Raw genomic sequence first — 12,961 nt, forward strand, 5'->3', positions numbered from 1 at the left:
GGACGATCATTGTGTAGTTGAACTTCGGAGAGTAGACACATCACAAAGGCGAAGTAAGGTAAGGCAAAGTAACAATAGTTAGAATAGAGGTAAAAAGCAGAAGAAGAGTTTAATAGAGGGCAGTACTTTATTTTTTGATATTGCTTGTAAGATGCAAAGAAACCATTTATTTCTATTAAAAAATAAAAAATAAAAATTCTCCCATGTGTAATATCATCATAGTGATTAGTGAAACAATCTTTTTTTGTCGAAATTTAATTATTTTCAAAAAAAAAAAATCTCTATCCGTTCCATTAAGACGTTCGATAATAGTTTCATCTTGCATGTTGCTGTAAAACATGCTACGTACAATGTACTTGCAGACTTGCACTTTACCAGTTCTTTGTTGAGGAGAAAATAAAATCTTTTTAGATGAATTACTTAGTTTAAATAGTCTCATGTAAGTTAAAGTTGACTTTAATTATTTACATAACACGTCATACAAATATCTTTCGTCATTTTAACATTTTAGTTAGTTTTGCCATAATTTGTTACTTTCTTTAATTAACTAACTACATTTTTTAATCTAATACACACACTTTTGTGTTTCAGATTCTATATACTTTTCAGGCAGTTTTGTTGTCGCTGTCATATTTGTTCTTAGCGACATCAAACAGAATCTTGGCCATGTTTTCTCCAGTTTCTCTGACCATGGAGCTGAAGACGCTGTTGGGGTCAGAGAGCAGGATGTGGGGGTGGTCGAACTCTACCGCTTCACCCTTGTCCATGACAAGCACTCGATCAGAATCCATGATGGTGTTCAGTCGGTGAGCAATGGTGAGCACTGTGCAGGTGGCAAACTCCCGACGAATCGTCTTTTGGATCAAAGCGTCGGTCCTGAAATAAATGAAATTGTAAGTAACCATATTCTGCTGAAATCACATTATTCATCATATTTCATTTCTTTTTTCTCATTTTTCATGAAAATCTTTAAGCATTTTTCCAAATATATATATCCATCTCCCTTGAGTCAATTATCATTTGAAGTTTTTTTTTATTATATGGGGGATGATCATATTACATATTAGCGCATTGACCCCAATATGCAATAGCCGTTTATTAGATTGGTGTATAATGTTGACAATTTAAAACTTGAAATATCGTCTATAATTTCTTACTGTGGATCGACGTTGGCGGTGGCTTCGTCCATGATAAGTATTTTATTCGATCGCAGCACGGCTCGAGCCAAGCATATAAGCTGTCGTTGTCCCATCGAGAAGTTACTGCCGCCCTCCGTTACTTTAAATTCGAGTGACTGTATTCCGTCTTTCAACTCCACCTGGTAACAACAAGCAGGTTTAGTAATAGCAGGCGTCTTAGTTGTTGCTAAGTTTTAATTTCATGTTCCGTGTATTAAACTTACCTGTTCTAATGCTCTCCAAATATCTTCATCACTGTAGTCGTCAAACGGATCCAAATTGTATCGCAGCGTGGCTGAGAACAGGACTGGCTCTTGTGGAATTATTGATATTTTTGATCTCAAAACCTGTGGATATTAAAAGATATAAACACGTGTATTTTTCTTTTAACCCTTCCTAATCTTATACTATTGCTGGGACGCTGGCTACTTTTAACGATAACTACTGTTATAACTGCAATTTCCCCATCCCATTTTTCTGCTTGGCAGCTTTTTTACCAACGTTAGTAGTCCATTTTTTAGAGTATTGTGTGGCAAATTGTAGTCGGTCTTGTCTCTTACCGACACCAGTGAATGACATGAATTAATCAGTACTTTCAGCGTTTTAGCAATTTCGATATTAATTTGATTTACCTTTTTAGCTATTCCCTCTGTATCGAGACCATCGATTGTGATTTGACCGGTTATATTCGAAAGTCGGAACAGAGCCGATATTAGCGAAGATTTTCCAGCGCCAGTTCTTCCGACTACACCAACCTAAAATACATTGTTTTATTATACTTAAAACACTCTTCGGCCTTTAACTTCGTTATATTTTACAAACATTTATCGTTATATGCGTAGTATATACGTATCATTTACCTTCCATCCGCTGTTGATAACAAAATTTAAATCCTTCAGTACTGGTGGATCCTCTACCGAATAGTTTAAGTAAACGTTACTGAATGCCACTTGCCCTAACTTAGGCCAATCATTGGGAGGCGTGGTTGCTGAAAACACATAATGTATTAGTTGATCGTCTTTTGCATCATAAACTTAAGTACTTTAACTTCGTATGTTACTTACGTCCTGTATCCATATTTTTCTCTGTCGGTAACTTTGTGTAGTCGAGAACTCTCTCAACTGCTGTCATCTGACCGAGGAAGTCAGCTGTTGTACGTGCAGCCATTTGCAACATCATTGTCAAAACCATAGACTGGCTTACGGCTAATCCCACACTGCCCACCGGAATAAAGTCAACTGCAAAGACATCAATGATTTAAGTAAGTAACTGTCCTTCATTTACGAAAAAATAATGTTATTTACAAAAAATGTCACATTTGTGATCATCGTTGCAAAATAAGCTTAGCTGTGATCCGATTGTACGTTTTGCTCTTTTTTTCAAATATACAGTTTAAATACTCTGTATTTGATGATTTTGGGAAGGATTTTCTGAATATGAAATTTCAGATTCTGTTACAGTAAGCATTGAGTTTATACACAAAAATGGCACGTTTAAAATTGACTTACGGAAATCGCCCAACAGGAAAATTGCCAAGATGATTCCAAGATACGCTAAGCAAAGACCATCTAAGTACATTCCAAAAGCTGATGAACCGCCCGTAAATGTATAGAAAGCGCTGGTGTGCAGGTCCTGCAATAGGAAAAATACCTTTAAGATAGGCTGATCTATTTTACCCTCTTTGGAATATAATTTCAAAACGAAGCTATCTGGGAACAGTACCATGCCCCCACCAAATCTAGCAAGTCAGCGGCTCGGTCGTAAGCTTTTTCTCAAAGTAACTAAATTTTTACAGTAGAAGATAGTAGGTGTTTACCTGAGCCCCGTCGAAAGTTCTGAGAAGTCTAGTTTGCGAATTGGCACTCCTGATTGTCGAAAGTCCCGAAATTGTTGAACTTACCATTCCGAATACAGGACTTTTAGCTGCAAAAAGAAAGAATGATATTATAGATAAAATTATAATGGGAGCACACTTGTGTTTAAATCTGAATACTCCACTTACTTGTGCCCTCCAATCGTTTCACTGCCTGCGCAGCATTTAAGTACCATCGCAGCAGAAATACGAAAATAACTAATAACACAAAGGTGGGTATCAGTGTCCAAGGCAGCGCTATTGCGTTTAATGTCAAGATACTCGCAAGAGAGAGGTACATCTGAATGGTTTCCAGAAAACTTCTCGGCAAAAATTCGTCGATCGCACCCATGTCTTTGGAGAATCTGTTTAATACACGTCCTGAGGAGTAAGATGCACATTAATGTCTCGCTAATTTCATTCTAAGTGAAAGACAAACAAGTAAAATTTTAGTTAAGCTTCCGAAACTGCTTTGGGCCTTCTGCTTTTTAACTTTGAAACTTAAGAAGACCCCCATTGGCATTACACAAGAGTTTTAGAATTATGTTAATAATTGTTAGTTAATAGTTAATTAAGCTATACAAATTACCTGAAGGATTAGTGTCAAAAAATCTCATCACAGCTATTATCAATCGCTCGTAAATAGTGTTATGAAGATTTTTCGAAGCTCGCATACTCATAATGACGAAAGAGAGAATTCTGAGATGAGAAATAATTATGATTCCCAATATCACACTGCCAAATATGATCAGATACTGAGCAGTTGTCAGTAGTCCGATTTGAGCGTCCAAACTCGTGTCTGAAATTATGAAAAAGTAAATATGTATCAATAACCTTAAGGGTTCCTGTTTTCTTTGAAGTGATTGACAAAACTTTTTTTACAATAATTTACGTATTTACTCACCAGGGAGTTGTCCGCTTTCTAATGATTGTTCGTATTCGTCTACTTGATTTGTCCTGGAAAGGAAATGTTTATTATAAGGGAAACGTTAAGCAATGGACTACTATGTGACATGGTAACAAATATATAGACAATCTTACCAAAAACTAAGCCAGTAATCAGCCGTAGTAGCCGATGCCTGTGTAAATAGTACCGCCAACAACGTAAGGATGACAACAGTCCATGACTGAACCGAATTCAAGTAAGCCTTAATGACCTCAAACTTCAGACTGCCTGTTCCTCTCTCTTCTGCTTCTAGCACTTGAGCCTTTTCCTCGTCATCGTCATCTTGGCTCTTAACTGACATTTTTGATATACCTCGGAGCATTGATGGTCTCTAAGAAATATAAGTATTCGAATATATCACGAATGTTTTATCATAATGGATAAGGACAATTTATTTCTTAAGGTTATCAAACAGAAATGGAACTGATGTGTACTCACAGATTTGGCATCGCTAGTCTCTCCATTGCCGGCTTGATCAGACAACAAGAGAGAGAATTCAGTTCCAGATTTCGCGAGCTCTTCGTAACTGCCCATATTCTCGATGGACCCCTGTTAAAAAACAACATATTAGCATTATTTTTACTGGCTTAACATTTTTATAAAACTGATGTCCTGAACAGTGAGGTACTGTAATCGTATTTTACTTTTAAATTTTCAAAAATCCAGTTTTCAATTTTCTTTTATTAAATCAAGATATGAGACTTACATTATTAAGGACAACTATGTAGTCAGCGGCTTTGAGGTAATGGATCTGATGAGTGACGAGCACACAGGTGCGCCCGCCCAAGTAGCCCTTGATGCATCCGTCGAAGAGCTGTCTGCCCACATTAGCATCGACTGCCGACAAAGGGTCGTCCAGCAGGTAAATATCAGCCTAAAACACAGAAGAGATAAGAGTTATCGTTTATGAATAAAAACGATATACCGATAACTGTTATTATGTTCACAATCAATATTGTTTTCGATAACAATTTATTACAGCATAAACATTACTAAACCTTCTTAAATATACCAAATATTACAATTTTGGGGAAAATATATAGTCGATAAAATGTTGGTTCATACATTTTCGACGATTGAGAACTAATTATTTTATCTTATGTTTCTTTATAGAAAGTAAAGGTATATTGTGTGCTACTGTACAAACAATTTTAAATATTTTTTTTTTATCCGGGGACAACTCACACACGGTTATCTGATCCCAAGTTAGGCACAGCTTGTGTTATGGTAACAAGACAACTGATAAACTTACTTATATATTTCTAAATACATACATATTATAGATAAATTACACCCAGACACAGAACAAATGATCGATCGTGCTCATCACACAAACATTTGTTCTGGGTGGGAATCGAACCCACGACCTCCGGTATAGCAGTCAGGGTCACTCACCACTAGACCAACAGGCCAATCAACAGCGGAGTTCGTAGTAAACATCTCGATAATAATTTCAATATCAGTTTTCAATCCTTACAACAGCGGTGATATTTTCCTTACCTCTCGATATATCGCTCTAGCTAAGTTGATCCTAGCTCTCTGCCCACCAGACAAAGACACTCCTCGCTCTCCCACTAGAGATAAGTCGCCATACGGGAACTGTTTAAAATCTGGCAGCAACGAGGACGCTTTGCAGACCTAAAAAATATAACAGACCTATGAACAAAGTCATTTCACATCAACAAAACTGTCCTGAATCGGTACTTTCCACTTGACTGCTTAACAAATAATATTATTAAAAACCTTATGAATACTCTTCTACTCAACTACTGTAATGATATCGTTACTTACCTCTTTATATTTTTGCACATCGTAAGGGAGTCCAAACAAGATATTTTCTCGAACTGTGCCCGGGAACAGCCATGATTCCTGACAAGCGTAAGCCACTTTCCCTCTAACGTTCAGGGTACCATCCGTCAACGGTAACTCCTTCAAAAGCAGTTGGAGTAGAGACGTCTGTAATAAATCACAGATACGTACTAAAGAATAGTTAATATTTCAATCAATCAATCATCAACCATTATGGCAGTTACGTACTGACAATTATCACACAAACTTGGATACACGAAAGGGTGAAAATTTTGAAACTGGAATATGGTTTCAGTTAAAAATTACTTACTTTTCCAGAACCTACAGGACCAATAACAGCACACAATTTGCCCTTCCGAACACGCATGCTTATATTTTTGAGAGTCATTTCTTCCGGTTTATCACTGTTGGTCCAAGACGCGCTAACTCTGTTTATTTCTATGGGATAATCTGATTGAACTGTTTCGTCAGCCTTTGAAACCGATAGATCAGCAGGAACATATTTCTTTGGCAATACGTCGCCTGGTTCTGAGTTTCGTTTCTTAGAGTTTACCAAATTTGTGTTGGCTCCTACTATTTTCGGTGTAATTTGCATGTCTGACCGTTCATCTAAAATACGCAATAAACTCTATTAAAATCATTTCGGAGCGAAGGATAACCGAAGAAATGTTAAGATTGACTTCAACTTACCCAATATAAGAAAACTTTGAATACGCTCGCAGGACACAAGCATCTCAGTAAAGCTCGCAATTGCAACTGGCAATATCAAAGTAACATTCATTTGAATAATACTGAAAAATTGTTGTATAGGGTAGATCTGAAACAATGGAACAATAAATTAGTATAAAATATTTCAATACTCAATACTCAATACTCAATTATTTATTGCGTTCCATAATGTACATTAAGGTCTTAAAATCTAATAATACAGAACCATTTCTCTACATAAGATACATAATGTGGTTGCAATTCTTACAATCGTAGCTGAGATCATGGTGTCCGTGAGAGCGAGCGTCAATATGGTGAAGAACATAATACTTTTTTCGGTGAACAACATGAATCCGATGAACATGCTCCTCACGAACATGGATTTCTTAAGGGCATTCATTTCGTAGGCTCGCGCTACTTTAACAACCCGCTGGAAGGGCTTTTCCCAAGCGTACATTTTGATGACCTGAAAAACAATTGTCTTTAGTGCTTTTTAAAGATGACCCCCGTCGATAACTTTATGCTATAGAGGCCTTAGTTTTGTTAACTCTGGCCTTGTTTTTAAATCTTTGTAACCCCTGACGTAAAATGATGGATTTTGTAATATATAGTTGGGATTTATTTTTATTTCATTAAAGCCTACGAACAATAAGGGATATTTCGACGCTTTGAATTATTTATTACCTGAATACCATTGATAACTTCATTCATCAATTTAATTCTTTTATCGGTCCTTACAGCAGTACTTCTTCTGATCACAGCAGTGAGCTTGGTCAGGGCAGCTACAAGGAAAAATCATAATTATTTTAGGATGAAGCAACGTGTGTTTCGATACAATTATATTGTTTAAATAAAAAAAACATACTATCGTCTTCAAATAAAAACTACTGAACCAGACTTTATTAAATTTTTATGTGACCAAATCAGAGCTATTTGACGTTTAAAATAGACGCTTTGGGATCATAAATGTATATCACAGATTACCTTGAAGTGGCAAGATGAATAACACAACGCCGAACAGTCCGACGAAGGGAGCGTACCCAGCTACTTCATACAAGAAGTAGAGCACAACAGCGGCTTGGATCGGGACGATCCACAAGTAGTGCAAGAACATGAAGGCATAGTCGAACCTCGCGATATCGTTCGACAGCAAATTCACCAGTTTACCACCCGCCACTTCCCCCACTGACACTTGACTCAGCCGGAGCAACTACAAAGAGAAATAATTTTAATACCTACTGTCAATGTTATGTCGAGTAGCAAGGACGAGCGGTTCCTCCGTGGCACCTGAATCAATCCTGTACAGGGTACGTTTTTTCAGTATTTACGAAGCTTATTGACGACAAAACCAGAAATTTCCTAAATTATAATAAAGTCTCATAGCTCGAACTCATAAGTCACAATTCAACAACAAACATTTTCACACTTTAATTTAATATATATTTTAATATTTGAATATTCAATGAATGTCTTTATGCTTACCTTTCTAAACAAAAGTGATGAGCACGCAACTTTTACTTTCATACCGAACCGAAACACGAAGAGGGAGTTGTGATGCTGGCACATCAACGCAATAAAGTTGAGGCCCAACATGGCGAATGCGTAGAAACCTGCATCATATCTGGACAACGGTCTCTCCACTGACCAATACGACAACAACTGCGCAAATACAAGCGGCTGAGTGGTCCTGTAAAATATTTTAAAAGAAGGTTCCAATTAATCATACGTACGAAATATTTTTATAGTAAAATAATAAATATTAATGTTTTAGCTACACTTTAAAACGCCGCTTAGCTGCTTAGTTTAGAAACTAACTTTAATTATAACCAACATACCAGCAACCATCATGTGATAATCACAGGCTTTATAGTGTTTAAAACGAAACTAAGACATGAAATTGTGAAAGATACCTGGCGACGGTGATAATAATGACGTAAATCGCAGCTGGCATGAACTGCATCCAGTAGGCCCTCCAAAGTGCTGACCATAAGGACGGATCTCTTTTCTGTCTTAATGCTCGTTCCACTTCTTCAAACCAATAACTAAAAAAAGGAAAGCGACTAAAGAAAAGTTGTCATAGTATAAGAAGTAAAATTATTTTTAGTCCGTCATAAAACATCCTTCTAAAACTATAAAAAAATGTTTTCATGTTTGTTACTCTTTCACGCAAAATCACTGACGGGATTTAGACGAAACTTGGTACACAGATAGTTTAGAACCTGGATTAACAATTTTTTTATCCCGATTTAATGTTTCCGTGACCAAATTTTCGATTTGTAACATGCAGGCCCGAGGGCAATAGCTAGTGAGATTTTTTTTACTTTGGGTATCTAAAAAAATCAAAGATATAGTGTATCCAAGTTCGACTTGGGGGGTCGGTTGAGTAACGGCGCGTGGCGTTAGTGTTGTAAGAAGTTTGTTCCATTTACTGTATCTTGATAATTTTATGATAGCAGAACAAATAATAAAATGCGTACTCATCCGTTTTTAATCTACAATACATAAATATAACACATATTATTTGTGATATCACATTTAAATGTAGTCGACTGAAACGGCAGAAGACTCGTACTCACATTATTTAATTGTTTAAACATAACATAATTGATTAAATAATAGGTAGGTATTCAAAAATTTTCCCTTCCTACTTAAAGAGATAGAACGTATCATTTTAACGAAATATGTACTTTTGATCAATACACAAGATAAACAAATTAAATAAATATAATTGTATTTTAGTAGTAATAGAAGATTTTTCAACTAATTTCCTTTATTTTACATACTTTTCTTTATGTACATACTTTTATCACACTGAAATATTGTTTCACTAATTACTCTTTAGGGCACCATTATCTATGTAACCTATTATTCCTACATCTTTGACAGTCGGATTCAGGAGCTTTAAAAGTTTGACAACCAGTCTAACCAAGGGGTATCGTGTTGCCCAGGTAACTGGGTTGACGAGGTCAGATAGGCAGTCACTCCTTGTAAAACACTGATACTTAACATAGCTGAATCCGGTTAGACTGGAAGCCGACCCCAACATAGTTAGGATAAGGCTAGACTGATGATGATAATATTATACAATTATTAAGTGTTGTGCCGTTAAAGGTATCTAAATACATATGTATTTGTAAAACAAAAATAAGTAACAGACATGACTCGTTGCAAAATCTACTTCACGCAGTCTTGTCTGCCCTTCCCCTAGAGTGTAATTCAATTTCGCGCAGGTGCGGAAGGGACGCGCCGAAGGGCGGTGGCACGAGACCTAACAAACCCTGCAGCTTCGGATCCCTGACAAAAAGGCGTTGTAAGCATTTACAATAGATGTAAAATTATTCAATATTTACGAGTCAGACTGTTTTAAAAAAATGCTTAGTAAAGAACGGAAAAAAGTTGAAACGAAACACTAACCATCAATTTCCGGATAAATTATACATTTAACAAATATTGTTTTGGCTAATTACAACTTCAGTAAAACGTTTTCGTCCAAACGACGTATGACGAAAAATATCGAATTCATTACATTTCAATTTCGGACAATTGTATCTGAGGCAAAACGTTTCTTCAGTCAAGTAAAAAAGGGCGAGACGAAAATAGTTCAAACGGTTTCGGGAAAATTAAATTCAGTCTAATGTTATGATTGGTTATCGTTCTAATTACATATAATCGACAATATACTGACTGACATTAAATCCTTACGTAAATTCGTAAAAACACCTAGCCCTGGTACAAACCGCCCATTTTCAAAAAGCCCTTTATATTTTCTGCATAGATTAGTACCCTACTTACTTCCAAACATCTGGATTTACTAATAGGGTCGATGATAAACTACTCATAAGGTTTGAAAAATCTTTCATCTATGAATGTGTAAGCAGAACAGACTTTTTATAATGTTTTTTTACTTCTATTGCTACGATTACATTTTTACTTAGAAGTGTGCCATTAACATTTTATCCAAGGCAGTTGTGAAAATTAGGTTTGTTTTACGCAAATCCATATTTAAGTTACCTATCCAACGAAATTACGGTATGAGCTTAAAAATTTAAAGTGGAATGTGTTGTAGTTTTTAACTCTTTGTAATTTATAGAACGGAACTGTCACTGAGCGACAAAATTCGTAAATAAAAAAAGCAAGTATATTTTTATATTAGAAATTGTCCAAAGCGGGGTCCAAAATTGTGTCTATATATCCACCAGCTAATGTTAACTAACTAATGTACATTTTGAAACGAAATAAATATATTAAGTATTGTGAATAGACAATACTAACATGAGGATTTTGTCTCTTTACTGTACCAATTTATGTCAAATTACTCAACCAATTTAGGTCAAATGACCGATCACATAACAATAAACAAAAAAAATCATAAATGATTGATGAGGATTAGTATCGTATTTTTTATTGATTTAAAAAATAAGAAGTACGTTTTCTATATATTTTTGAATCTATCTGCTGGACAAATTGGATTATTTTGGACAAATCCCCAATTATTCTCCGAAATATTTAATAAAAGTTAATAATTTACACCATAAAATTTTGAAGACTGGTTAGGAATCGGAGTTTTACAATATGCTCGTTCAAAAGTATCATAATAACCTTTTTCAAAAAAAGGGGTACATATAATGAAACAGGACTGGTGTTACTAAATAAAATAATATTCTACAACAGGTCATTTAAAACATATATCGTAACTATTAAACATAGGATCAATGAACGGGTCAAAACAAAGCAAATAAACACAACTCAATGAAATTGATTCGTTTAATTGTCAGCCTTTCGCGTCATAATTTTGTTATCACTTAAACACAATAATACATACATGTGTGCAAAATGTTAGCTCAATCGGAAAACGAAAAGTTGATAACTGTTAGCTTGCAACATTTGATTATAGACAAAGGCGCCGGCCGCCACGTAAGCTTATCAATGAGGTTAGAAACCTCGCTGGCGATCCCAATAAATATTATCAGTAAACCGTTACATGAACTAATTATGAATCGGAATCACAAAACTTATTATAAAAAGAACTAAATAAAAGCTTAAAACAAATTCATACCTTTCTAAGTAATCGCCTTGTCTTTGTGAGTCGTATCTTTTACTGGGAACTATCAAATCTTCTTCTTCCACATCTCTTTTGTTACCGTTAATGAACACCGGACACATCCACCAAATAAATAATGTCGATATAAAATTGGGTTTGTTTCTCTTTCTCGTGGTCTGAGAAGCTGGCAGTTCATCAGTTCCATTTTGTGTATTCTTTTCACTTTCCATGTTGTATAATTTTAATCAATGAAATATTCAAACTTTACGCACTTATTTTCCCACACTCATTCGTTCCTTTTTGTTACATGACGTGTGCCTAATAGCAGGATAAATGACAAACTGACCAATACATATATATAGTTGGCTCCGAATGAGTAACTAATCTTCTACGTAAATATTAATTTTACAGTTATCAGTGATAAGAAAAATACTTACTAAGATTAATACGTAATTCATATCTCAATAATATATTTATTATACTATACCTATGTTAGATACCCGTCCCCGACAACTTCGTCAGCGTGGTTCAATTTCATTAGCCGTGCTGAGCATACACTTCGAAATACTTATGCATCTAGCAATTTAATCCAAGAAAATAAATACATATTTTATTTTATTTTATTAGTTTAACGAAGCAAAGGTACATCAACATCGAAAAAATTCTTATACCTAATATATCTTTACTTCTTAGGGCTTCCCATTAATTACCAACCAGAAGCATATATTTCATATTGTTAATTTCGCAAATGAACTTTCGAGGGTATTGAGTGGGGTATCAATACTTCATTCATTGTAAAATCTCCAAATAAAATCTTTGGTGCAAAGCTTTGCAATCTATAATGTTTAAAGTCTTAAAACAGTGGGTTTGTTTTAACTGAATCGGAAAGACAGACATGTACCATGTTATCGCGTATAGGTTTATTTTCAAAAAAGGGAAAATGTCCGAATATATTTTCTATCTTCATATACGTTACCGAGGCGTAAAGCTTTACCTTCAACAAGGCTAAGCTATAACCGCATAAGTGATTCGATCACAGGTTAAGCTATGCTTGACGCGGTGGGTCCGTAGATGTGTGACCATCTTTGTCATAACGAGATCCTCCGAGGAAGGCACGTTAAATTGTGGATCCCGGCTGTTATTCCTACATCTTTGAAAGTCGTTACAGGTAGTCAGAAGCCTGAAAAAGTCTGACAGCCAGTCTAAGTATCGTGTTGCCCAGGTAACTGGGTTAAGGAGGTCAGATAGGCAGTCGCTCCTTGTAAAACACTGGTACTTAGCTGAAACCGGTTGGACTGGTAGCCGACCCCAACATAGTTGGGAAAAGGCTAGGCCAATGATGACTTGAATGTTTGTGAAACTCCACGCGAATCCCTTAGAGCGGGAGTCGATTTTATAAAAAAAAAGTAGTACAGCATAAATAAATC

General features: G+C 35.6%; 1 protein-coding gene across 1 annotated transcript; it reads right to left on the minus strand.

Moving 5' to 3' along the window:
* Nucleotides 1–109: 109 nt before the first annotated feature.
* On the minus strand, nucleotides 110–11,879 carry LOC113492681 (multidrug resistance-associated protein 4-like). The gene is made up of 24 exons (XM_026870277.1): nucleotides 11,550–11,879; nucleotides 8,404–8,535; nucleotides 7,976–8,180; nucleotides 7,478–7,703; nucleotides 7,178–7,275; nucleotides 6,762–6,959; nucleotides 6,476–6,602; nucleotides 6,096–6,394; nucleotides 5,768–5,932; nucleotides 5,477–5,614; nucleotides 4,683–4,850; nucleotides 4,415–4,525; nucleotides 4,072–4,307; nucleotides 3,935–3,987; nucleotides 3,620–3,829; nucleotides 3,181–3,411; nucleotides 2,995–3,101; nucleotides 2,687–2,810; nucleotides 2,243–2,416; nucleotides 2,039–2,166; nucleotides 1,811–1,933; nucleotides 1,403–1,525; nucleotides 1,158–1,318; nucleotides 110–876 (listed from the first exon to the last, which is right to left on the minus strand). Exons 1-24 carry the CDS (start codon nucleotides 11,762–11,764, stop codon nucleotides 606–608), a joined length of 4,023 nt encoding a protein of 1,340 aa, XP_026726078.1. The 5' UTR covers nucleotides 11,765–11,879; the 3' UTR covers nucleotides 110–605.
* Between the last annotated feature and the right edge of the window lie 1,082 nt (nucleotides 11,880–12,961).

The sequence above is a fragment of the Trichoplusia ni genome, chromosome 4, assembly GCF_003590095.1.
Source record: "Trichoplusia ni isolate ovarian cell line Hi5 chromosome 4, tn1, whole genome shotgun sequence".
NCBI lineage: Eukaryota > Metazoa > Arthropoda > Insecta > Lepidoptera > Noctuidae > Trichoplusia > Trichoplusia ni.